Source organism: Martes martes (genome assembly GCF_963455335.1).
Source record: "Martes martes genome assembly, chromosome: 7".
In the NCBI taxonomy this organism is placed as follows: domain Eukaryota; kingdom Metazoa; phylum Chordata; class Mammalia; order Carnivora; family Mustelidae; genus Martes; species Martes martes.
The window spans coordinates 111,234,557-111,262,498 of NC_137894.1; the positions used below are offsets into that span (position 1 = coordinate 111,234,557).

The 27,942-nt window shown below is 35.9% G+C and overlaps 1 protein-coding gene across 4 annotated transcripts in view; it reads left to right on the top strand.

Annotated features, from left to right (window-relative positions):
- Nucleotides 1-27,942, top strand: part of GPHN (gephyrin) — a 661,506-nt gene that overhangs the window by 284,999 nt on the left and 348,565 nt on the right. For all 4 annotated transcript variants that reach the window (XM_080807346.1, XM_080807348.1, XM_080807345.1 and 1 more), the window contains exon 3: nt 14,855-14,912. In XM_080807346.1, coding sequence (XP_080663472.1) covers nt 14,855-14,912 — 58 coding nt within the window. The remainder of the gene's footprint in view (nt 1-14,854; nt 14,913-27,942) is intronic.

Consider the following 27,942-nt stretch of genomic DNA (forward strand, 5'->3'; position numbering starts at 1 on the left):
CACAAAAACAGACACATAGACCAATAGAACAGAATAGAGAGCCCAGATATGGACCCACAACTCGATGGTCAAATAATCTTCGATGAAGCAGGAAGAAATATCCAATGCAAAAAAGACAGTCTCTTCCATAAATGCTGCTGGGAAAATTGGACCGCTATATACAGAAGAATGAAACTCAACCACTCTCTTACACCATACACAAAGATATACCCTAAATGGATGGAAGACTTCAATGTGAGACAGGAACTCATCAAAATCCTAGAGGAGAACATAGGCAATAACCTCTTTGACATCGGCCACAGCAACTTCTTTCAAGACATGTCTCCAAAGGCAAGGGAAACGAAAGCAAAAATGAACTTTTGGGGCTTCGTCAAGTTAAAAAGCTTCTGCACAGCAAAGGAAACAGTCAACAAGACAAAGAGGCAACCCACGGAATGGGAGAAGATATTTGCAAATGACACTACAGAAAAAGGGCTGATATCCAAGATCTATGAAGAACTTCTCAAATGCAACACCCAAAAAACAAATAATCAAGTCAAAAAATGGGCAGCAGACATGAACAGACACTTCTGCAACGAAGACATATAAATGGCTAATAGACACATGAAAAAATGTTCATCCTCATTAGCCATCAGGGAGATTCAAATCAAAACCACAATGAGATACCACGTCATACCAGTTAGAATGGCAAAAATTGGCAAGGCAAGAAACAGCATGTGTTGGAGAGGATGTGGAGAAAGGGGAACCCTCTTACACTGTTGGTGGGAAGGCAAGTTGGTGCAGCCACTTTGGAAAACAGTGTGGAAAAAAATTAAAATTTCTCCCAAAATTAAAAATAGGGCTACCCTATGACCTTGCAATTGCACTACTGGGCATTCACCCCAAAGATACAGATGTAGTGAAATGAAGGGTCATATGCACGCCACTGATCATAGCAGCCATGTGCACAATAGCTAAAATGTGGATAGAGCTGAGATGCCCTTCAACAGACGAATGGATGAAGAAGATGTGGTCCATATAGAAAATGCAATATTACCCAGCCATTAGAAAGGATGAATACCCTCCTTTTGCATGGACATGGAACTGGAGGGGATTATGCTAAGTGAAATAAGTCAAGCAGAGAAATACAATTATCTCAGGGTTTCACTTTTTAGGGAATGGCATGGGGGACATTAGGAGAAAAAAGGTGTAAATGAAGGGGGTGGAAATCAGAGAAGCAGACAAACCATGAGAGAATATGGACTTTGAGAAACAAACTGACGTTTTAAGAGGGGAGGGTGCTGAGTGTATCAGTTGGCCCAGTGATGGGTATTAAGGAGTGCTATATTGCATGGAGTACTTGTTATTATACACAAGCAATGAGTCATCGAATATTTCATTAAAAACTAATGATGTAAAAACAAAAAAACCTAATGATGTGTTATATGGTGATTAACGTAATGTAATAATAATTTTTTAAAAGGATGTGGTATATTCCATTTCCAAGTTCAAAAGACCCTGCTGATGCCAACACATGGCCTTTCATTGGCAAAGGACTAAGGATGCACAGATTGGGGGATAACCTGGTTGTTGCTTTTTCATGGTTGCTTAGCCTTGAGTCTGCACAATGTGCAGGTGGGATATTATATTTCTGGGATAATGGGCATTGGTCAGAGTACAGCAAGCCAGTAACCCAGAGGAGGGAGCATATCAAAGCAGTGTCATCTCCTTTAAGATTTGGAGGTTTGAATCCCAGCTGGACCAGAGATAAATGCAAGAGAGCTGGGTGCAGGATGCACTGGAAGCCCTCACATTTCTGTGAGTGCTTGCTTAACAGCCTGTAGTGGGATATCCCCTGTCCAGGGTGGAGAGAGTAGGGTGTCACCATTTGCATCCATGTTGACACCATCAAAGAGGAACAGAGTATCCTCCAGTGGGGGTGGAAGCCACTTACATTGCCCGCCCCCCAACCCTGTGCTTGGCATGTTTTCGTTTTTGTTGTTTTGTTTTGTTCTGTTTTGTTTTGTTTTGTTTACTGGCGAGGGTTTGACCATGAGCCAGCAAAGGTAGCATCTCCCCAGAAAAACAAAACAGTCAGTGTGCCCCATGCGGCAACTCTACTGAATATTCTGTACTTCAAATCATCCCTTTCAGTTCTGGTGGAAATAGGACCAGGGCGTATTTTTTTCTTCTTTTTTCTTTCTTCTGCTCACCCTCTCTCCTTTAGAATCAGGCTTACAGTTTTTGTTAGTTTTTTTCATTTCCTTTTCTTTCTCTCTCCCACTCTCTTTTTTTTTTTGGATCAGATTTCTTTTTCTCTTAATCCGTCCCCACCCCACCCATCCCATTTTTTTTTCTTTGGTATCAGGCTTATAGTTTTGTTTTATTGTCTGTTTGGCTTTTTTAGTTCCTTTTTCTCTTCCTTTTGGAGCAGGCTTTTTTGTTTTGGGTTTTTTTTTTTTTAATTATTCTTTTTTTTTTTTCTGGGCATTTTTCAACAAACAAATCATAGCACACCTAGATAAGAGTCAAAGCACTCCCCACTGGAAGCAAGGAGGAACTCTGCAGAGCACTAACCAGTGGGAAAAAGCAGCCAAATTGCAACAGCAGTGTGCAGAGAGCATACACCAGAAACCTTCCTAAAGTGCTAGGCCCTGAACAGTGTGTGAAATGTTTTTAATGTAGTATTATTCTGAGGTGCAAGAAACATAACAACCTTTCATAACACACAAAATATAGAAACATAGCCAAGATGACAGGATGGAGAATTTCTCCCCAAAGGAAAGGTCAGGAAGGTATCACAGACAGGGACTTTCTTAAGCCAATATAAGCAATATAGATGAAAAAAAAATTTAGATCAACAGTAATAAGACTACTACCTGGCTTTAAAAAAATCATAGAAGACACCAGGGAAACCGTTATAAAAGGCCTAAGAATTAGTCAGGCTAAAATGAAAAACAGTATAACTGACTTGCAAAACAGGATATAATTACTATGAGGATTGAAGAAGCAGAAAAGTTAGGTGATATAGAAAGTAAAATTTTGGAAAATAAAACTGAAAAGAAGAGGGAAAGAAAACTATTAGATAAAAAAGGCAGACTTAGGGAATTCAGTGAAACCATAAAGCAAAATAATATCTGTATCATAGGAGTTCCAGAGGAAGAGCAGCTAAAGGGTGCAGAAGGTATATGTGCACAAATTATGGCTCTTTCCCCATTCTGTGGAAAGAAACAGGCACTCAAGTCCAAGAGGCACAGAAAACTCCTCTGAAAACCAACAAAAACAGGTCAACATCATAACATATCATAGTGAAACTTGCAAAATACAAAGATAAAGAGAGAATTCTGAAAGGAGCTCAGGGGAAAAGGTTTTTAACTTACAATGGTAGACACATAAGGCTGGCAGCAGACCTGTCCAGAGAGACCTGGCAGCCAGAAGGGACTGGCATGATATATTCAATATGCTAAATGAGAAAAATATGCAGTCAAGAATACTTTATCCAGCAAGGCTATTCAGAAAAAAAGGAGAGCTAATAAGTTTCCAGGACAAACAAAAGTAAAGGAATTTGTTAACACTTAAGCCAGCCCTGCAGGAAGTATTAAAGGGGACTTTAAATAACAAAGACCAGAAAGGAATAGGGACTATCTACAGGAACAGTGACTTTACAGATAATTCAATGGCACTAAATTCATATCTTTCAGCAATTACTCTGAATGTAAATGAACTAACTGATCCAATCAAAAGACACAGGTTATCAGAATGGATACAAAAACAAGATGTATTGATATGCTCCTTTCAAGCAGACTCATTTTATATAGTATGAGAGACTCATTTTATACCCAAAGACACCTCCAGATTGAAAGTGAGGGGGTAGATAACCATTTATCATGCTAATGGACATCAAAAGAAAGCTGGAGTAGCCATCCTTCTATGAGACATACTAGATTTTTAAAATTTAAGTTCAATTAGCCAACATAATACATCATTAGTTTCAGATGTAGTGTTCAATAATTCATCAGTTGCATATAACCCCCAGTGCTCATCAGAGACAAACTAGATTTTAAAACAAAGACTGTAAATAAGAGATGAAGATGGACGCTATATCATAATAAAGGGGTCTACCCAATAAGAATATCAAGCATTTGTAAATATTTATGTCCCTACCTTGGGAGCAGCCAAATATATAAATCAATTAATAACAGACTTTATCTCATTGATAATGATGCAATAATAGTAGGGGACTTTAACACCCCACTCAGAGCAATGGAAAGATCATCTAAGCAGAAGATCAACAAGGAAACAAGGGCTTGAAATGACACACTAAACCAGATTGAATTAACAGAAATACACAGAACATTTTATCCTAAAGCAGCAGAACACACATTATTTTTGAGTGCACATGGAACATCCTCCAGAATAGATCACATACTGGGTTACAAATTAGACCTCAGCAAGCACAAAAAAGATTGAGATCATACCATGCGTATTTTCAGGCCACAGTGTTATGAAAGTTGACGTTAGCTACAAGAAGAAATTTGAAAGGACCACAAATACATGGAAGTTAAAGAGCATCCTATTAAAGAATGAATGGGTCAACCAGAAAATTAAAGAAGAATTTTAAAAATACATGGAAGCAAATGAAAATGAAAACATGACAGTCCAAAACCTTTGGGATGCAGCAAAGGTGGACCTAAAAGGGAAGTATATAACATTATAGGCCTTCCTCAAGAAACAAGAAAAGTCTCAAATACACAACCTAACCTTACACCTAAAGGACCTGAAGAAAGAACATCAAATAAAGCCAAAACCCAGCAGGAAAAGAGAAATAATAAAGATTAGAGTAGAAATCAATGATATAAAATCAAACAAACAGGGGCGTCTGGGTAGCTCAGTGGGTTAAAGCCTCTGCCTTCAGCTCAGGTCATGATTCCACGTCCTGGGATCAAGCCCCGCATCGGGCTCTCTGCTCAGCGGGAAGCCTGCTTCCCCCTCTCTCTCTGCCTGCCTCTCTGCCTACTTGTGATCTCTGTCTGTCAAATAAATAAATAAAATCTTAAAAAAAAAAAACAAACAGTAGAACAGATCAATGAAACCAGCTTCTTTGAAACAATAGGATCAACAAACCTCTAGCCAGACTTATCAAAAAGAAAAGAAAAAGGACCCAAATAAATAAAATCATTAATGAAAGGGGAAAGATCACAACCAACACCGAAGAAATACAAAGAATTTTAAGAGAATATTATGAGAAATTATATGCCAACAAATTAGGCAATCTGGAAGAAATGGATGCATTCTTAGAAACATGTAAACTACCAAAACTGAAACAGGTAGAAAAAGAAAACCTGAACAGACCCATAACCAGCAAAGAAATTGAAGTGGTAATCGAAAATTTCCCAACAAAACAGAGTGTAGGGTCAGATGGCCTCCCTGCGCAATTCTACCACACATTTAAAGAAGAATTAATGCCTATTCCTCTGAAGTGGTTTCAAAAAATAGAAATGGAAGGAAAGCTTCTGAACTCATTCTGTGAGACCAGCATTACCTTGATCCCCAAACCAAAGACCCCCACAAAAAGAATTACAGACCAATATCCCTGATGAACCTGGATGTAAAAATCCTCACCAAGATACTAATAGGGTGTAACATTACATTAAAAGGATTATTCACCATGACTGAGAGTGATTTATTTCTGGGCTGCAGGGGTGGTTCAACATCTGCAAATCAGTCAACTTGATATACCACCTTAATAAAAGAAAGGACAGGAACCATATGATCCTCTCAGTAGATGCAGAAAAAGCATTTGTCAGAATACAGCATCCTTTCTTGATAACAGCCCTCAACCAAGTAGGGATTAGAAGGAGTATACCTCAACATGATAAAAGCCATAGAAGAAAGACCCACAACTAATATCATCTTCAATGGGGGAAAAACCGAGAGCTTTTTCCCTAAGGTCAGGAACATGACAGGTATGTCCACTCTCACCTGTTGTTCAATGAAGTACTGGAAGTCCTAGCCTCAGCAGTCAGACAAGAAGAAGAAATAAAGGCATCCAGAATTGACAAAGAATTCAAACTTTCAGTCTTCACAGATGACCTAATATTCTATATAGAAAACCCAAACGACTCCAACAAAAAATTGCTAGAACTGATGAGGAATTAAGCAAAGTTGCAGGATATAAAATCAATGCACAGAAGTCTGTTGCATTTGTATATACCAACAATTAAACAGAATAAAGAGAAATTAAGGAGTCAGTCCCATTTGCAATTGCACCCAAAACTATAAGATACCTAAGGAATAAACCTAACCAGAGGTAAAAGATCAGTAGTCTGAAAACTATAGAACACTTATAAAAGACATTGAGGAAGACACAAAGAAATGGAAAAACATTCCATGCTCATGGACTGGGAGAACAAATATTGTTGAAATGTCTATACTACCCCAAACAATCTACATATTCAGCGCAATCCATATCAAAATAACACCAGCATTTTTTATAGAGTTGGAACAAATAATCCTGAAATTTGTATGGAACCAGAAAAGACCCCAGATAGTCAAAGGAATTGAAAAAGAAAACAAAACCCGGAGGCATCACAATTCCAGACTTCAAGCTCTTTTACAAAGCTGTAGTCATCAAGACAATATGGTATTGGCACAAAAACAGACACACACAGGTTGTGGAACAGAATAGAGAACCCAGAAATGGACCCTTGACCCTATCACCAACTAATCTGCAACAAAGCAGGAAAGAACAGCCAATGGAAAAAAAAAGTCTTTTTGACAAACACTGTTGGGAAAACTGGACAGCCACATGCATGCAGAAGAATGAAACTGGACCACTTTTTTACATCACATCAAAAATAAATTCAAAATGGATGAAAAACCTAAATATGAGACAGGAATCCATCAAAATCCTAGAGGAGAACACAAGCAGTAATCTCTACTACCTTGGTCACAGAAACTTCTTGCTAGACATTTCTTATTTTAATAATTGTTAACAAGTTTATAGGCCACCTCCATATTTGGTCCAGAGTTTGAAAAACATTGCAGCAAATTGGCACTGTATTAGAATAGAAACCATGTCTGCTGATTTTGTTCCACTCTGTCCCAGCACTTAATATGACATTTAGAACATAGAACAATGTATAAAAATTTAGTGAGTGAAAGGAATAAAAAGCTTTAAAAGATATTTTTAAAGTACTATCCCAATTTTTGTCAACAAGAAAACCTGTTTATGGAAAGGCTTAATAATTCGCTGAGGCAAGGGAAACAGCAAAAATGAACTATTGGGGCTTCATCAGAATAAAAAGGGTTTGCACAGCAAAGGAAACAACACAACTAAAAGGCAGCCTCCAGAATGGCAGAAGATATTTGCAAATGACATAACAGATAAAGGGCTAGTATCCAAATCTATAAAGAACTTTCAAACTGAACATCCAGAGGACACATAATCCAGTCAAGAAATGGGCAGAAGACATGAGCAAAGATTTCTCCAAAGAAGACATACAAATGGCTGGTAGACACATGAAAAAATGCTCAACATCACTTGTCATCAGGGAAATACAAATCAAAACCACAATGAGATACCAACTCAAACCAATCAGAATGGATAAAATTAACAATTCAATTAACAACAGATGTTGAGGAGGATGCAGAAAAAGGGAAACCCTCTTACACTATTGGTGGGAATGCAAAATGGTGCAGCTACTCTGGAAAACAGTATGGAGGTTTCTCAAAAATTTAAAAAATAGAACTACGGTACAACCCAGCAATTGCCATGGTAGATATTTATCCAGAGGATGTAAAAATAGTGATCCAAAAGCACACCTGCACCTCAGTGTTTATAGCAGCAATGTCCATAGTAGCCAAAACATGGAAAGAACCCAGATGTCCACCCACAGATCAATGGATAAAGATGTGTTACATGCACATACAAACACACACTGGAATATTAGCCATCAAAATGAATGAAACCTTGCCATTTGGAACACAAGCAGGGGGAGTGGGAGAGGGAGAAGCAGGCTTCCCACTGAGCAGGGAGCCCTATGTGGGGTTCGATCCCAGGACCCTGGGTTCAAGAACTGAGCCGAAGGCAGACACTTAACGACTGAGCCACCCTAGTGCCCCATGTTTTTGTTGGTTTTGAGGGGAGTTCTCTGTGCCTCTTGGACTTGAGTGCCTGTTTCTTTCCCCAGATTAGGGAAAGAGCCATCATTTGTGCAAATATACCTTCTGACCCCTTTTCCTGCTCTTCTGCTGGAACTTCTATGGTATGGATATTATTTTGCTTTTTGGTTTTGTTGAGTCCCCTAAATCTGCCTTTGTTATCTAATAGTTTTCTTTCCCTCTTCTTTTCAGCATTATTATTTTCCAAAATTTTATCTTCTTTATCACTGATTTGCTTTTCTGCTTCATTCATCTTCATTTATATGGTCTCCACCCGGGACTGTATCTCAGTTATAGCCTTTTTTTTTAAGTCTCAGCCTAGCTAGAGTTTAGTTCTTTTATCTCTATGATAAGGGATGCTATAGTGTCTTCTATGGGTTTTTTTCCAGCCCAGCTAGTATCTTTAGAATCATTGTTTTAAATTCTAGTTCAGACATCTTACTTATATCAATATTGATTAAATCCCTGATTGTAAGTACTACCTCCTGTTCTTTCTTTTGGGGTGAATTTCTCCAGCTCAAGATTTTTGTCCAGAAAAGAAAAGAAGAAAGAAACAACAACAACAACAACAACAAAACAAAACTAGATCCTGGGTGTGTTTTCATCTGCTTATTAAAAGAAACTAGATCCCCAAAATAAGGGAGAAAAAAATACATATATCTATGAAATATGTTGAAAGGAGACTGAAAAAGAACACATATGTATTAACTAGATATACAAATAAAACTTAGAATTAAAAATTGAAAAAATAAGAAAATAACAAAAAAGTAAAAGAGTAAAGAATAAACTAACAGTGAGTACTGGATGCCGTTTTTTCCTAGAGCTAAAGTCCTCTGTGATCAGTTAATTGGTGCGATTGAGTTGTTTGGGCTGGTCTTTTAGAGGAAGGGCCTGTTGTGCTGATTATCAGGTGGACCTGATTTTGTGGAAATGTGCCTCCAGGGTGTAGGGCTTTGTGTATGCAGCTCTGAACTCCACTAGGTGGTAGTGTTTTACTCTGTGAAGGCTTTTAGCACCCATCAGCAGGTTGAGTATGGCAGTCACCCTGCTGTCTAGCCCTGGAGATGATAATTTCTATCACCCACTCTTCAGTGAGTCCTCACAGAAATCCAATCACTCCTGTCTCCCCGGTTTCTATCAGAACTTTATGTTCACCCTGCCTGTGTCTGAGCCTTTTATCTCAGGCATGCAACTGAGTTTCAAAATTCCAACAAATTTTAAGGGCTTTTGAGGTGGGATCCCACCATTCCTCCCAAGGAGGGTCTTACCAGGCTTGTTCTTTTTGCCCACTACACCCCAGGAGAGTGATTGCACAATCACACACAACAGTTCATGGTTTTTGGCAACACAGAGCAGAAAGCTGGCACATAAACTCACCATTCTCAGACTACTTCCATACTCTTTTGCTGGGAACAGTGCCACACTTAGGCGCCACACATTCCTTCAACTCAGGGGATCCTGAGATCAGGCCCTCGTACCTGGAATTTTGCTACCTCAGCATCTTTAAGCCAGGCATGTCCCCTACTGTAGCAGACTTCTACAAGTTCTGATTTTGCACTCCACTACTTGTAGTACTTTGTGGGGTTCTCCTTAAGCAGATTTCCATCTTGCTACTTTACCCTAGCTGTATCACACTGGATCTAGGTCTCCTCACCTCCTACCTCCCAAACAGAGGTCGCCTTTCTACTTGTAGACTTGTAGCAGGTGCTTTCTCATATGCGATCGATCGGTTGATTTCTCGGGTGTTCAGAATGAGTTGGTAACTGTGTAGTTGTATTTAAGGGACAAGACAAGCTTAGAGTCCCCCTATTCCTCCACAGTCTTTTTTTTTTTTTTTTACTTTATTTGAGAGAGAGAGACACAGAGACTGAGTGTGAATGACATAGAGAGAGAGCTCTAGTGAAGGGGAAGGACAGAGAGAGAGGGAAATGCAGGCTCCCCACTGAACAGGGAGCCTGATGCAGCACCAGGCTTGATCCCAGGATCCAGAATCATGACCTGAGCTGAAAAGAGACCCTTAACTGAGCCACCCAGGCACTCCTCCTCCACCATCTTAATTCCTCCTCCACCATCTTAATTCCTCCTCCCTTTACCTGTCTTTTTAACAGTTAAAACCATTATGACTGACTTGAAGTTGATGTAAGAATACTAATCTGGAAGCCTACCTTCCCTCAGTTGGGATTTCAGGAAAGGCAATATTTCAGGCACTGGTAGTCAGCATTAGTCAAGAGAAAATGAATTTTTTATTGCAATAGCTTTGAAGTTTAGGGGCCGCCTGGGTGGCTCAATTGGTTAAGCGACTGCCTTCAGCTCAGGCCATGATCCTGGAGTCCTTGGATTGAGTCCCACATCGGGCTCCCAGCTCCATGGGGAGTCTGCTTTTCCCTCTGACCTTCTCCCCTCTCATTCTCTCTCACTCTCTCTCTCAAATAAATAAATAAAATCTTAAAAAAAAAAAAAAAAGAATTGAAGTTTATCATAGCAACTTTGTTTTTATTTTTTCTTCCATAAGTCAAACATTATCACAATTGCATCTTTGAATCATTACTGTACTAACAAATATAGACTATTTCTGTACTCTACCATGCCACTTATTTAACAGTTGTTATAGACTGTTTTACTAGTTTATTTTATACTGTTTTTTACTAGTTTATTTTATAATGATAGATAATTTTCAAATACTCTTTATTGTGAAATAATTTCAAACTTTCAACTTCTGCCCAGTTCTAATGTGATACCTTAATGCATTATATTACAGGTATTTGTTTACTCAGTCTGCTTCTACTTAAGACTATGATTTCTTTGTATTCTCATTCCCTGGTTTATATCTATTATATAACATAAACTCAAAGAATAAAACGACTAACTCATTATTTGTAAGATGGGAAATTGAAGTCCTTGAGTTTTCAATAGTTTTTTGCTCTAATTTCCTTATTTATATCCCAACAATATCAGCTTTTAATTTAGAAATTTAATAATTAAAAGTGAAAATGCCTACTTGAAACCTCTTACAGGTAATTATATAGTTTTTCATTTTAGTAACATCTAGCCCTCTTGCTGTTTATCTTACTATGGTCTTACTTACTATATCACTTGTATATGTTGTATAATATGAATTAAGTTAAATACCATTAGTGTTTTCATCATTCAATCACAGCACTTTCAATCTAGGAAATAATTCTCAAATCAAGGTTTGAACACTATTTCCATTAGCAAGGATAAATAATAATATTAAAGAGTTTAAATGTGCAGTTTTTAATAAACTTCATTTGGCTGAATTAGGTTGTTTTATAATGGAAACCAGAATGTCATTAATCAATTTATATTTAAGACAAGAAATATCCCAAAGTATCTAGAATATGTAAGTGCCTTATTTGTGATACTCTTTTCTTTCTTTTTCTTTTTTTTAAGTTAACAAGCAGTTTGTTTTATTTTTAAATCTAGGATGAGATACTTGGTTTCAACAGCTTATTTTTCAGTAACTTTTGAGGTGACCATATGAAGTACAGTATTGTGATACCTCCAGCTTTGGAACTTTTCTTTTTCAACATTCCTTTGCTATTTTGGGTCTTTTCTGGTTCCATACAAATTTCAGAATTATTTGTTCCAGCTCTGTGAGAAAAGCTGATGGTATTTTGATAGGGATTGCATTGAGTGTATAGGTAGGTAGCATAGACATTTTAACGGTATTTGTTCTTCCAATCCAGGAGTATGGAACATTTTTCCATTGCTTTGTGTCTTCCTCAATTCCAGGAAAGAAATAGTTTTCTGAGTACAGATCCTTTGCCTCTTCAGTTAGGTTTATTCCTAGGTATCTCACGGTTTTTGGTGCAATTGTGAATGGGATCGACTCCTTAATTTCTCTTTCTTCTGTCTCATTGTTAGTGTATAGAATACAACTGATTGCTGTGCATTGATTTTATATCCTGCCATGTTGCTGAATTCCTGTATGAGTTCTAGAAATTTTGGGCTGGAGTCTTTTTGGTTTTCCACATAGAATATCATGTCATCTACAAAGAATCAGTGTTTGACTTCTTTGTTGATTTGGATGCTTTTTATTTCTTTTTGTTGTCTGATTGCTGAGGCTAGGACTTCCAGTGCTATGTTGAACAACAGTGGTGAGAGTGGACATCCCTGTGTTCCTGACCTTAGGGAAAAGCTCTGTTTTTTCCAATTGAGAATGATATTCACTGTTGGCTTTTCATATATGGCCTTTATGCTATCGAGGTATGTTCCTTCTATCTCTACCTGTAGTATATCACATTGATTGATTTGTGGATTTTGAACCAACTTTGCAGTCCAGCAATAAATAAAGAGAAGAAAAAATTAAAATTGAAAGACCAAAGAACCATGGGGAGAAAAAAAACAATAATGAATTCTATGAAAAATTCCCCTAGCACTGGAGTTTTGCAGTTCTAAATGATGGGTAAACTTGGTTTTGGCTGGATCTTTCTGCTGATCTTCTGAGGGAGGGTCCTGTTGTGGTGATCCTCTAGTGCCCCCACACACACCCTGGGGCGGAATTGTACCACCCTGACCGGGGGCCAGGCTAAGTAATCTGCTCCAGATTGCTTTTTGTGGCTTTTGTTCCCTGAAGGCTTTCCAGCACAGCTTTAGAGAATGAGAATGACAATGGTGTCCTCCCAATCTCTAGTTCCAGAGCTGAGAGCTCTGAGCCCCACTTCTCAGTGCACCCTGGGGTAAATGCAGTCAATCACTCTTGTCTTCCTGGACTCCATCTGCATTCTGTGCTCACCCAGGCTATGACCAACCATTTCTGTCTCAGTCATGTGACCCTGTTTGGAGTCTCCAAACCCAGCAGACTCCTGTGGTGTGCTCCTCCCAGGGTAGGATGTCTCTCTGGTTCTGCCATGGTTTGTGGTATATGGCAACCTTGAGCTGAGAGCCCACTCCTGGTCTCACTGAGTGTACCCGGCTCCCTTCCTCCAATGTCTGGTAACTCTTCCATACCCAAGCACCACCCCCTCCCCACTGTCTTCCTGTGACCCCAAGGATCCTGAGACCACACTATCCCACCTAGGATTTCACCCCATTTTGCCATCTGAGTGCCTTTCAGGCAGGGAGATCCCTCACCAGAGCAGACTTCTTAAAGTTCTGATTTTGCATTCTGCTGCTATATCACTTATGGTGCCAGCTTCTGGAGGCTCCCTCCAGAAGGAGGGTAGCCCTCAGTTTTTCTTACCATAAATCTCCTTGAATTCACTTCTCTGTACCTCCTACCTTGCAGAACGTGGACACTTTTCTATTTTTAAGATCTATTTTTAGATCTCTGGTTGAGTTTGAAGATGTTCAGAATGATTTGATAGCTATCTATGTGCATTCCTAGGGCCAGACTAAACTAAGGTCTTCTACTACTGCACTATCTTAGACAGATACTCTCTTTTCTGATATTGAAGTATTTGTAAAGCCAAATAAGTGGTCAGAAATTTCCTTTTTAAGCACTATATTTAAGTAATGGTAGGTAGGTAATCTTGGTGTTTAAGAGCTTAGAGTACCTATCTGATAGATACATGATACTAGTCACAAATGCAAGCTGTTTGATTTAAAATTTTTTTGTAGCCACATTTTATTTTAATTTTTTATTTCTTTTCAGCATAACTGTATTCATTGTTTTTGTACCACACCCAGTGCTCCATGCAATCCGTGTGTAGTCACATTTTAAAAACTAAAGGAAACAGATGAAGTTAATTTTAAAAATATAATTTGACTCAATATGTCCACCATATTATTTTAGAATGTGTTTGGTACTTTTAAATTAGCCTTTTTTGCACTAAGTACTTTTAATCTGGTATATATTTTGCACTTAATGTGCATTTCAGTTCCTTCCTTCAATTACTTGTGAAAATTACTGAATCACTCTGTGTATCAAATCCCAATTTTTACAATGGCAACAGCTGTTAAGAATTAAATTAGATAATATATGACATGTCTGGCAAATAGTAAGTATTACGTAATTCTTAGCTATTTTCTTAAAAAAAAAAAAAATTCAAACAGGTGACCATGGCAGTAATGACCTCACTGCCTTAAGGCAACATCATATTTTAGGGATTAAGTTGTAAACCTTAAACACTCATCTCTTTTCCTTGGACAATGCTGGACACACACATATCTCTTCAACTGCTTGTTTAAATTATTTTTGAAGAGAAACAAAATCATTTTTAGTTCATCAATTGTGACTCATGCTATTTACAATACTGATATAAGATGTTAATAACATCTGGAAGGAAGACTGGTGGAGCATCCGGGAAATAGATCTCTTTACTTTGTACTCAGTTTTTCTGTAAATTCAAAACTACTCTAAAAAGTAAATTCTATTAAAAGCAAACCAAGAAGGCAAATACCATGTCTGTTATTAGTTCTTGCTGCATCTTATTTGTGACAGAATCCATCAGTAAAAGTGGTATAATAGTAAAAGCACTATTAAAAGTGCTTTTTAATAATAAAATGATATAAGAGAATTTTGTAGTTAGAAATATAACTTAATGTTTCCTCTTCTGGTAGTCATTCATTATCCACCTCTTTTTAAGTAATATATGGTAAACTTAAGCATAAAAATGTTGTTTTTACTTACTCTATGGTCATTGGGGTGGGCAGTGGGCAATTATTGGTGGCATTCTGATGCTAATGGCAGAAATACTCCATAAATATACACCACCACGGTTTTGAGAATATTTTCTTTTCCTAATTTCAGGTTGGGTGGGACTATATCAGCATACAAGATAGTACCAGATGAAATAGAAGAAATCAAGGTATAGTATGCCATTTTTCATCTCTTAGAAGATTTAGTATCTCGCCGGGTATGTGGGGGAAGCATTGCTTTTTCTTTACACTATTTAATCTTTGGGTGTGTTGGGACTTCATTTACAGTCACAGTTATCCTATTTGAGTTTAAAAAAAAAATAATCCTCATCAGATTTCAATTACCATTGTCAGTGCATTTCTATGAAAATTTTTTGGAAGATCAAAAAGGAACACTTCATGTGAAATTCATTGAAAATCTACATAAGAAACATTATATATAGGCATTAGTGTGCATAATGGATTATCTTTCTATCTTGTTTTAATTTATTTTCCCTGTAAGCTTTCACTAATTATAAGTACCAGTCTTCTAGAAAATATTTTCTGGTTCCACTGAAAACACAGTATTTGCAATTGCAAATTGGCAATTTAAAATTTATACATTAAATGAAAACTTGACTTTACTCTTTGAAAATTACATAGTCTGCATTTTTCTGTTTTTAACATTTTATTCAATCCTATGGACTGTTAGTCTTCTGGCATATCATGTGGCCCTTCCCCAAGAGCAATTTACAATCTAATAAGAACTGAACTTATTATCTATTATATAAATAAAATTTAACAACTGGAAAGCAATGTTAAGGATAACAATACTGAGTTGAATTGTTAACAATGACATTTAAAGATCCAAACAAATCATCAAGCTGATTTAATCAGTCTTTTTCCAAAATCAAGTTCAATAAATTCAAATTTTAGTCAATAATTTCATTTGCTCACATTATTTTCAAATAAGTTAATGTCATTGGTCTTTATTATGTAATACACTATTAGTTTCAATATGCCTGGTGTCCTATATATAGCCAATCAGAAATTAATCCAATAATTATATTCTAGCATGAAAAAACCAGGAGTGTCAAAAGACCCATTCCAACTTGATATAATACTTTGGTTTAGAGAAACCTTAGGTCCAGTCCAGCTTGTGTTGTTATTAACTTAAAGAGGAGATATAAGAGAAGGAATAAGTTTGAGAGTAAAGAGGGTAAGCTTTGAACTTATTTGAGGTCCCTCTCAGATAACCAAATACCCATTAAGTCATTGGTTGAATCATCCAGAACCTCAAGACAGATAATTTTATCTTTCAATTGATGTTGGAATTTGTCCTTATCCAAAAACTACCTGAGGCCATGCTAGTTAATGGAATCACCTAAAAAAGCTATATTAAGTAATAAAAGTAGACCAAAACTGTTGACCTATCCAAGAACCAAACGATTCATACATTTTTATTAATAAAATTAATTAGAAGAAACACTATTTTTTGTCATGACTTTTCTCTAAAGAATTAATTTTTCATTGTGTTTTTTGAAATTCTAGAATTATAAGAGTTATCCCTCAGTAGATTCCTTCAAAAAACATGACTCATGGATGACATTACTATATGATTTTTTAAAATTAATTACTGGTATTATATCTGAAATAGCTTTAGAAAGTTTGAAGCCTGAGGAAAAAATATGAAATTGATTCTTGTTTCAAAAGCATTGGAAGAAAACCTGTTATAAAATATTTCATCAACATTTATTTGATGGCACCATTAGCATTTTCAACTGAAATCAGATACAATCTTTTTGTTTTGATTGGAGGATATGTGAAACATCTGCTTGTAATGTTCACTTCAGTTGGTAAATAACTGAGTTATTTAAAATTATCTGAATAGTACAATGGAGTTTAAATTTGAAATACATCTACAATATATCATGTATAAATAAATATGCATGTGTGTTTTTATTATCAAAATATGATTGATTAATAGAACATAATTTAATTTTTACAAAGTATGGTAATCTTCACAATATTTCTAGCACCAGAAATTATTATTTAGTTCATACATGGTTTGAATTAAGCATTTACTGATTGATTATAATAAATCACCACATAGTGGATGCTTGGCCAAAAGTTTAAGGGATAAAGTGCAAATGCATTCCTGGCCCAATCATGACCATCTGTCCCACCCAATATCCTGAGTTTTTATTATTTCACATTCATTTTATTTAGTTTTATTTTTATACACATCCCTTACTATTAAAATTCATGTTTCGGGGTGCCTGGGTGGCTCAGTGGGTTAAAGCCTCTGCCTTCGGCTCAGGTCAGGATCCCAGGATCCTGGGATCGAGCCTCGCATCGGGCTCTCTGCTCAGCCGGGAGCCTGTTTCTCTTCCTCTCTCTCTCTGCCTGCCTCTCTGCCTACTTGTGATCTCTGTCTGTCAAATAAATAAATAAAAATCTTAAAAAAAAAATTTGTGTTTCTCTTTGAATTTTATATGAATTGACTCACAATGTATACATTCTCTTGTGCCTTAGTTCTTTGGTTCAGCACTGTGGGATTTATTCATATTCATTGTCTATATCATATTCATATGCATTATCTATAGCTAAGATTTGGGGGGGGTTGTTTTGTTCTTTTTTTGTTTTTGTTTTTGCTTTTTGCTGTAAAATACTCCATTGTGCCACAAATTAGTGAGACATCCTACTCTTTTTTTTTTTTTTAAGATTTTATATATTTATTTGACAGAGAGAGATCACAAGTAGGCAGAGAGGCAGGCAGAGAGAGAGAGGAGGAAGCAGGCTCCCCGCGGAGCAGAGAGCCCAATGCAGGACTCTATCCCAGGACCCTGGGATCATGACCTGAGCTGAAGGCAGAGGCTTAACCCACTGAGCCAACCAGGCGCCCCCCAATATCCTACTCTTGATGGACTTTTACCTTGTTCCATTTGGAGCTATTATGAAAAATGATGGTATAAAATCTTATAAAACATCCTATTTAAGAGTTTCTTTGAGGTATATACTGAGAAAAGGAATTCCTAAGTTTTAAGTAATGTGTATCTTCAACTTTTCTGTATGAAATCAAATTGTTTTCCTCATCATTATGGCAGGTAAACTATCACCTTGGGTGTATTTATTTAAAATAGAAATATTTAAATATTAATTCTTTATATATAATTTATATTGGGATAAACTTGTTTTTATATATGGGATGACTAAACTTATAAAATATTTTTCAAAGATATCTTTATTTTCCCAGCCCAGTTTATTGGAAAAAGCAATTTGTCCCCCACTGGTTTGAAGTGCCTCATTTATCATACACTAAATTTTCATATGCCTGAATACACACATACACATACATAAGTCTGTCTTTTCCTGAACTTTTGTTTCATCGATCTATTTATTCTATTGCTAGCACTACACTGTTTTGGTTATAATGCTTTTCTTAACACAATAGGAAGGGTTTGTGGGGGGTTTTTAATACTATTGGCTCATATATTAATTGCTCCAGATAATATTATAATAAGTTTATCAAGTTTCAAAAATATTCCTACTGAGGAAACTTGTGGTTCTAGCTAAGATACAGTAGTTCTATTCTTCCCCAATATTTTCTTTTATAACTCAAAATTCCTGGACATTACAAAATAAGCAAGTATAGAAAGACTCTGACGGTAGGAAAAAGAAATCAGACTTTCTAAGGATTTCAGAACTTGAGGAATAACACAGCAATGAGTTAACTGGGTTTCCTTTTTGTCTCCTATTTAATCTCAAAAGGACACTGATGAAACCCCAATCTGGAAACACCAACAGGCACAGACAAAACAAAACAAAATAAAACAAAAAAAAACCACCTAGGAAAGCTTGTCCTTCAAGCCATAGGACCCAGGACAAGTGTAGACTAACAGAACAAAAGTGTTTGGCAATACTCACCTTACTCCAGCCCAATAACAATAGGGAAACTACTTAGCAGCCCCACAGTTTTAGCAGAGCCAAATAGGAAGCTAATCTTCCACCTCATTCCTGCTACCTCAGAGGCAGATGGCAAAGCTTTGAATCCCTCTTCTGGTAGTGTTTATTGTCAGAGCTGAGCAGGAAGCTGTTCAGTCTGCCACACTCCCACAAAATAGGCAGTGCTCTGATTTCCCTGCTAGGATACTGTAGATAGGGCCTAGTGAGTGGTTGATCTTCCATTAGCTCGGGGAAACAGGGTGTGTTCTGCTTCCTGTAGCAAGATAATTGTTAGTGGAGTCCAGTGATGAGCTGAGTCTCTACCCCCACCCAGCAGCAGTAAGACTAAAGAGACAGTGCAGGGTGCAGCTACTCACAACTCTCCTTTACCTTCCTTTTCTTGTGTCTCTGAGGCCTATAAGGGAGATGTGATTCCATCCCTCTCTGCATCAGTAAGACTGAATGAGATGGGAATAACTGATATTCCATTCTCAGTAAGCGTTAACCTTCTACTTCTCCTCTTGGTATAAGCAGGGCCCAGCAGGGAGATGAACATCTACCCCTACTATCAATAATGTGGAGCAAGGTGCTGCCCCACTTTTTGCCAGAAAGGTCTTGGCAGGGCTAAGAGAGGACCTAAATTTCTGCCCTACTGTCTTTAATGAAGCAGTATGAATGAGTGCCTTAATTTTGCCAGAGTGGTGTCAGTGGGACCCAGGAAGAAGCTTAACAATATTTATATTGCCCTCATACTATACTATAACAAAGGGATATCTGTTAAAAAAGAAGGTTAAGTAAGCTGTAGAGTCTCATAGTACCCAAAATGTCCTGGGTACAGTAAAAAATCATCCTACAAAGAACAGGGAAAATCACTACTTCAGTGAGGGGGAAAAAAAACAGTCAATAGATACCGACAAAAACATGAATCAGATGTCAGAATTGTCTGACGAAGATTTCAAGGCAGTTATCATAAAAATGTTCCAACAAGCAATTACTAATTTTCTTGAAACAAATGAAGAAAATAGAAATTACGAAAAGGAAAAAATGTTAATTACAGAACTGAAAAGTACAATCACCAGTGTAAACGGCTGACTGGGGGAGGGTGGTGGGAAACAGTTGTGCCAGGAGGAAGTGGAACATTTTTTCAAGTACTGGTTTAAAGAACTGTCAGTCACAAAGTCCAAATCCAGTGAAATTATTCTTCAGAAATGAAAGGGAAATGAGGACACATTCAGACAAAAGAAAACTTAAAGAATGTGTCACAAAAAAAGCTACCCTGTATGAATGGATAAATGAATCTCCGAAGAGAATTGGAAAGGAAATGTAAAACTTAAGATTAAAAAAGAGAGAAAAAGGAAAATGGTAACAGAAGAAGGCTTGAAACTTCAGAAAGAAAAACAGTAGAATGGATAAATATGGCAAAGTGTCTTTTCTTATGGTTTTCTTAAGTCACATTTGAGGGTTTAAGCAAAACACTATATGATGTGGTGCACAATGCATATAGAGTAAATAATGAACACAATATTTAAAATGTGGGAAAGTAAAGGGTGACTAAATGAAAGTAAATATTCTGTATTTCACGTGAAATGATAAATGTTAATATTGGTAGACTGCAATGTTATATTTGTAATTATAATATAGAAAGCATCCACTCAAAGTAACCACTAAAAGCAACATACAAAACAATATACTCAAAAACACTGCAAATTAAGATGGAATCCTAAAGTTTGTTCAAGTAACCCCCGACTAGGAATGAGAAACAAGACAGAAACAGAAGACAAATAATATAATGGCATGTTTAAGTGCTAAGATGTCAATAATTACCTTAAATATAAATAATTTAAATATACGAGTGAAAAGACAAAAACTGACATAATGAGTTTTTAGAAATGATCCAGTATATATCATTATTAAGAAACTCATTTCAAAAACAATGACATACATAGATTGAAAGTAAAAAGATATACTATAAAAATATTAATTTTTAGAGAAGAGGAAAGTTCTCAAGTCAGTAATCCATATTTCTTTCTCAAGAAACTAGAAAAAGATGAGCCAAATATTGTCAAAGCAAGAAGACAGGTAATACTCAAGAATTGATATCAGTGAAATTGAAAATGGTAAAACAATGGGGAAGAAAATCAACAGAATAAAAAGCTGACTCTTGAAGATTTCAAGGCAGTTATCATAAAAATAAAATTGATACATAGTAGACTAATGAAGATAAAGGAGAAAAGTTAAAATTAGTGATTGAACAATATTGATTGAACAAAGACTATTGCTACAAATCTTCCATCAATTAAATGGATAATTAGAAAATACTATGAAAAACTTTATAAATTAGACAACTTAGCAGAAATGGACCACTGCCTCAAAACCCACAAACTACCAAAATTAACCAAGACCAAGTAGGCAATGTGTGTAGTCTTATAACTGTAAAAGAAATTAAATTCATAATGAAAAATCTCCTAAAAACCAAATCTGCAGGCCCAGATGGTTTACTGTAGAGCTCTGCCAAACACTGAAGAATTGCCATCAATTTTAGTCAGTCTTTTCTAGAAAGTAGTAGGGCAGGAAATACTACCACCTTATTTTATGATGCTAGTATTACTCTGCTAGCAGAATTAGAAAAACGTAGTACAAAAAATGAAAACTGCAGACCAGTATTTATCATAAACTCAAATCTACAGATATTACCAAATGTAACCCAACAAGGTATAAAAAAGATTATGTACCACTACCAAATGGGATTTATTTGAGGTATGCAAAACTTGTCCAACTTAGGAAAAGCAATCAGTCTAATTCGTTATTCAATAAGTTAAAGAAGAAAGTTTTATGATTATATCAATTGATGCAGAAAAAGTGTTTGACAAAATCTAAAATCCATTCATGATTTAAAAAAAAATTTTCTGCAAACCAGGAATAGAAGGAAACTTCCTGAACTTGATAAAGAACATGTACAAAAAACTTACTGCTTAAAAACATACTTAATGGTGAAAAAAATAAATGAATGCTCTCCTCCTAAGATCAGGAGCAAAGCAAGGTTGTCTGCTCTCACTACTTTTTCCCAACTGAGTACTAGAAGCTCTAAGTAGTACAATAAGGCAAGAAAAGTATTAAGAGGCACAAAGTTTGGCGATTAAGAAACAAAACCCCCTATTTGCAAACTGTATCATTGTCTACATAGAAAAAGTATCTATAGAAAAATTCCTACAACTAATAAGTCAAGTGAGTTAATTTGAGGAATGTAGATCAACAGGCACACACAAAAACACCAATTGCATTATTATATGCTGACAACAGTTGGAAACTGAAATTTAAAACAGTACTATTTACCATCTCTCCAAAGAAAGTTGAATACTTAGGTATACACTGAAGAATATACCTATGTTAAATCTGTATGCTGAAAACTACAAAATGCTAAAGAAATAAAGGGACGCCTAAAGAAATGGACAGACAAGCTATGTTCATGAACTGAGAGATTGAACATACTAAAGATGTCAGTTCTTCCCCTGTTCGTATATAGGTTTATGTGATTCCTATCAAAAACCCAACAAGTTTTTTTTTTTGTAGACATACAATTATATAATTTATTCTTAAATTATATGGAAAAGCTTAGGTCCTAGAACAGGTAATATAATTTTGAAAAAGAACAAAGTGGAAGGACTCTTTCTAGTGATGAGATTTACAGTAATCAAGATAGTGTAGTATTGGCAGAAAGACACATGAAACAGAATAAACAACCCATAAGACTTACACAGATATGGGGATGCCTGGGTGGCTCAGTGGGTTAAAGCCTCTGCCTTTAGCTCGGGTCCTGATCCTAGGGTCCTGGGATCAAGCCCTGCATCTGGCTCTCTGCTCAGCAGGAAGCCTGCTTCCTCCTCTGTCTCTGCCTGCTTCTCTGCCTATTTGTGATCTCTGTCTGTAAAATGAGTGAATAAAATCTTTAAAAAAAAAAAAAAAGACTTACACAGATATGTTCTGTATTTTTAAGACTTTATGTATTTATTAGAGAGAGAGCGTGCATAAGCAGGGGGAGTGGCAGGCAGAGGGAGAAGCAGGCTTTCTACTGAGCAAGAAGCCCAATGTGGGTCTCTATCCCAGGACCCTGGGATCATGACCCTTGCCGAAAGCAGATGCTTAAGCAACTCAGGCATCCCCATAGATAGGTTTAATAGATTTTTAAATAAAGCTGCAAAAGCAATTCAATGAATTACCTTTTCAACAAATAATGTTGGAACAATTGGATATCCATAACCAAAAAGAAAAAAAAGAAACAACCTAAATCTCACAACTTATACAAAAATTAACTCTATTTTAGCCATTCTGACTGGTATGAGATGGTATCTCATTTAGTTTTGATTTGTATTTCCCTGATGATGAGTGATGTTGAGCATCTTTTCATGTGTCTCTTAGCCATCTAGATGTCTTTAGAAAAATGTCTATTCATGTCTTCTGCCCTTTTCTTAACTGGATTATTTGTTTTTGGGGTGTTGAGTTTGACAAGTTCTTTATAGATTTTAGATACTATATCTAAATATATATCAGATACATATCAGTTATGTCATTTGCTGATATCTTCTGCCATTCCATAGGTTGCCTTTAATTTGTTGGTGATTGTTTCCTTTACTGTGCAGAAGCTTTTTATTTTGATGAAGTTCCAGTGGTTTATTTTGGCTTTGGTTTCCCTTGCCTCAGGAAACATATCTAGTAAGAAGTTGCTACAGTTGATGGTGAAAGAGGATACTACTATGTTCTCCTCTAGGATTTTGATGTATTCCTGTCTCACATATAGGCCTTTCATCCATTTTGAATTTATTTTTGTATATGGTATAAGAAAGCAGTCCAGTTTCATTCTTTTGCATGTTGTCCAGTTTTCTCAGCAGCGTTTGTTGAAGAGAATCTTTTTTCCTTTGGAGATTCTTACCTGCTTTGTTGAAGATTAGTTGACCATATAGTGGTGGGTTCATTTCTGGATCTTCTATTCTGTTCCATCGATCTGTGTGTTTGTTTTTATGCCAGTACCATACTGTCTTATCACCATAGCTTTGTGATTTAACTCAAAGCCTGGAATTGTGATACTTGTAGCTTTTTCTTTTTCAAGATTGCTCTGGCTATTTGGGGTCTTTTGTAGTTCCATACAACTTTTAGGATTATTTGTTCTAGCTCTGTGAAAAATGATGGTGTTATTTTATAGGGATTGCATTAAATGTGTAAATTGCTTTGGTTAGTACAGACATTTTAATAATATTCTTCCAGTCCATGAGCCTAGAATGATATTTCCATTTTTGTGTCTTCTTCAATTTCATTCATCAGCTTCTTACATTTTTTAGTTTAAAGGTCTTTCACCTCTTTGGTTAAATTTATTCCTAGGCATTTTATTCTTTTGACTGCAATTGTAAAGGGGATTTTTTGTTGATTTTTTTTTCTGGTAATTCATTATTAGTGTATAGAAATTTAACAGATTTTTGCATAATAATTTCATATCCTGAAGCTTTACTGAATTACTTTATTCTAATAATTTTTTGGTGCAGTATTAGGGTTTCTATATATATAGTATGTCATGCAAAGAGTGGTAGTTCTGCTTCTTCCTTTTTAATTTGGGTAACTTTTATTTCTTTTCTTACCTAATTGCTGTGGCTAAGGCTTTTAATACTATTTTGAATAAAACCAGTAAGTGTTGACATCTTGTCTTATTCTTGATCTTAGATAAAAAAAACTTTGAGCTTGGGCACCAGGGTGGCTCAGTCTTAAGCATTAAGTATCTGCCTTCAGCTCAGGTCATGATCCCAGGGTCCAGGGATCAATGCCCACATCGGGCTCCCTGCTCGGTGGGAAGCCTGCTTCTCCCTCTCCCACTCCCCCTGCTTTTGCTCCCCCCCTTCTCTCTGTGTCTCTCTGTCAAATAAATAAATAAATCTTAAAAAAAAAAAAAAAGTTTGAGCTTTTCACTGTTGAGTATGATATTTGCTATGGGTGTGACATATATGCCCTTTATTATGTTGAGATACATTCCCTCTATATCCACTTTCTGAGGGCTTTTATTATAAGTGGAGCATTTTGTCAGGTGCTTTTTATGCATCTACTGAGATGATTATGTGATTTTTTTCCTTCATTTTGTTAATGGGTGTAATGTTGATTAATTTGTGAATGTTGAACCATTCTTGTATCCCTGGAATATAGCTCCACTTTGATCATGGTGTATGATATTTTTAATGTATTCCTGTTCAGTTTGCTAATATTTTGGTCAAGATTTTTGCATCTCTATCAAGAACATTGGATTATAATTTTTATTTTTTGCAGTGTCCTTATCTGGTTTTGATGTCAGGGTAATGCTGGTCTTGTAAAATGAGTTTGAAAGCATTTCTTCCTATTCAGCTTTTTGGAGAAGTTTGAGAAGGATAGGCATTAAATCATTTTTGAATGTTTGATAGAATTTACCAGTGAAGCCATGGGATCTTGACTTTTACTTTGGGGATGTTTTTGATTACTGATTAAATATCCTTACTTGTGATCACTTTATTTATGTTATCTATTTCTTCCTGATTCACTCCTATAAGATAGTATATATCTAGGTATGTATCATTTTTTTTCTAGGTTGTCCAATTTGTTGGTATGTATTTGTTCATAGTAATCTCTTATGATCCTCTGTAGTTCTGTGGTATAAGTTGTAACTTCTCCTCTTCATTTCTGATTTATTTGAGCCCACTCTCTTTGTTTCCTGGGAGTATCAAGCTAAAGTTTTGTCAGTTTGTTGTTTGTTTTTTTTTTTTCAAAGAACCAGCTCTTAGTTTCATTGATCTTTCCTTTTGTCTTTTTAGTCTTTATTTCATTTATCTCATTCTGTTAGTTATTATATCCTTCCTTATACTACTCTTGGGCTTGATTTATTCTTCTTTTTCTGGTTCCTTTATGTGTAAATTTAGATTGAGATTTTTCTTGTTTCCTCAAGTAGGTTTGTTTTGCTATGAATGTCTCACTTAGAACTGCTTTTGCTGCATGCAGTAGATTTTGGTATTTCCTTTTTTTTGTTTTCATTTTTCTTGAGGTTAGTTTTTTTTGTTGTTACTGCTTCTCTTCTTTTTGTTTCTTTGATGACCCAGTGGTTGTTCAGTAATGTGTTGTTTAATCTCCATGTTTTTGTGATTTTTTTCCAGTTTCCTTCTTATAATTGATTTCTAGTTCACATCATTGTGGTAAGAAAAGATACTTTATATGATTTCAGTCTTCTTGAATTCATTGAGGCTTGTCTTATGACCTAACATGTGGAGTGTCCTGGAGAATGTTCTATGTGCACTTGAGAAGAATGTGTTACTTGCTGCTTTTGGATGGAGAGTTCTATATATAAATAATAAGTCCATCTGATCTAATATGTTGTTCAAGGCTGATGCTCCCTTATGATTTTCTGTCTGGATAATTTATCTTTTGATGTAAGTAGGGTGTTAAAAGTCACCTCTTATTATTATGTTGTCAATTTCACCCTTTAGGTCTGCTAATAATAGCTGTATTATTTTGGTGCTCCTATGTTGGGTACTTATATATTTATAAATGTTGTATCTTCCTACTGTGTTATCATTATGTAATGCCCTTCTTTGTCTTTTATTACAGTATTTGTTTTAAAATCTGTTTTGTCTGATATGAGTATAGCTATACTATTTGCATTGGCATGGATATCTTTTTATATCCCTTCATTTTCAGTCAGTATATGTCTTTACTTCCAAAGTGAGTCTCTTGTAGAAAGTATGTAGATGAATCTTGTTTTGTCTGTTTTGTTTTGTTTTTGTCCTTTCAGTCACTTCACATCTTTTGATTGGAGCATTTAGTCCATTTACATTTAAAGTAATTATTGATTGGTGTATACTTACTGCCATTTTGTTCATTGTTTTCTGCCTGTTTTTGTAGTTCTTCTCTGTTTCTTGTCTCTTGTGGTATGTTGTCTTTCTCTAGTTTTTTTTTTTTTTAGATTATTTTATATTATCTTTTGTATATTTACTATAAGTTTTTGCTTTGTGGTTACCGTGAGGTTCACATATAACATTATAAGTATAGAACTATATTCAGTATATTTAGGTTGATAGCAACTTAAATTTGAACACATTCCAAAACTATATTTTTACAACTTCTCCTGAAGTTTTATATTTTTATTTTTATTTACTTATTTTTAAGATTTTTTTTTTTTTTTAATTTGACAGAGATAGAGAGCCAGAGAGCACAAGCCAGGGGAATGGCAGAGGGAGAGGGAGAAGCAGGCTTCCAGCTGAGCAGGGAGCCAGATGTGGGGCTTGATTTCAGGCCCCTGGGGTCATGACCTGAACTATAGGCGGATGCTTAACCAACTAAACCATCCAGGTGCCCCAAGTTTAATGTTTTTAAAGACACATTTTACCTATTTTACCTCTTTTTATTGTATGTGTGCCTTAACTATTTTAGTTTAATTATGTTACTTTTCTTTTTACCCTTTAGAGTAGATTCATAAGTGATTTCTTTTTTTTTTTTTTTTTTTTTTTTTTAGAAATTTTTTTTTAAATTTTTTTTAAATTTATTTGACAGACAGAGATCACAAGTAGGCAGAGAGGCAGGCAGAGAGAGAGAGAGGAGGAAGCAGGCTCCCCGCAGAGCAGAGAGCCTGATGCGGGACTCGATCCCAGGACCCTGAGATCATGACCTGAGCCGAAGGCAGAGGCTTAACCCACTGAGCCACCCAGGCGCCCCTCATAAGTGATTTCTACTATCTTTATATATAGGTATCTTTTCTGGTGAGATTTTTACTTTCATATATTTTCTTATTATTTAGTGCCATTTCTTTGCTATTTAAAAAATTCCCTTTAACCCTTCTTATAAGGCCAGTTTATTGGTGATGAACACCTTAAGCTTTTGCTTCTCTGAAGAATTCTTATCTCTCCTTCAATTCTGAATGATAATCTTGTCAGGTAGGGATTTCTTAGTTTGAATTTCTCCTTTTAGGACTTTAAATTATATCATGTCACTTTCTTCTGACCTCAAAGGTTTGCCTGAGAAATCTGCTGATAGCTTTATTAGGTTTTCCTTGTATTTAACAAGTTGCTTTTCTCTTGCCACCTTTCAGATTCTCTCTTTATCTTTAACTTTTATATTTTAATTAGAATATGTCTTGGTGTGGATCTCTTTGGGTCTTTTTTTTTTTTTTTTTAATTCTCTTGGCTTTCTGGACATAGATGTCTATTTCCTTCCCCATGTTAGAGAATTATAGCAACTATTTTTTTCCTAACTATTTCTTTTCTGTCCGTTTCTCTCTCT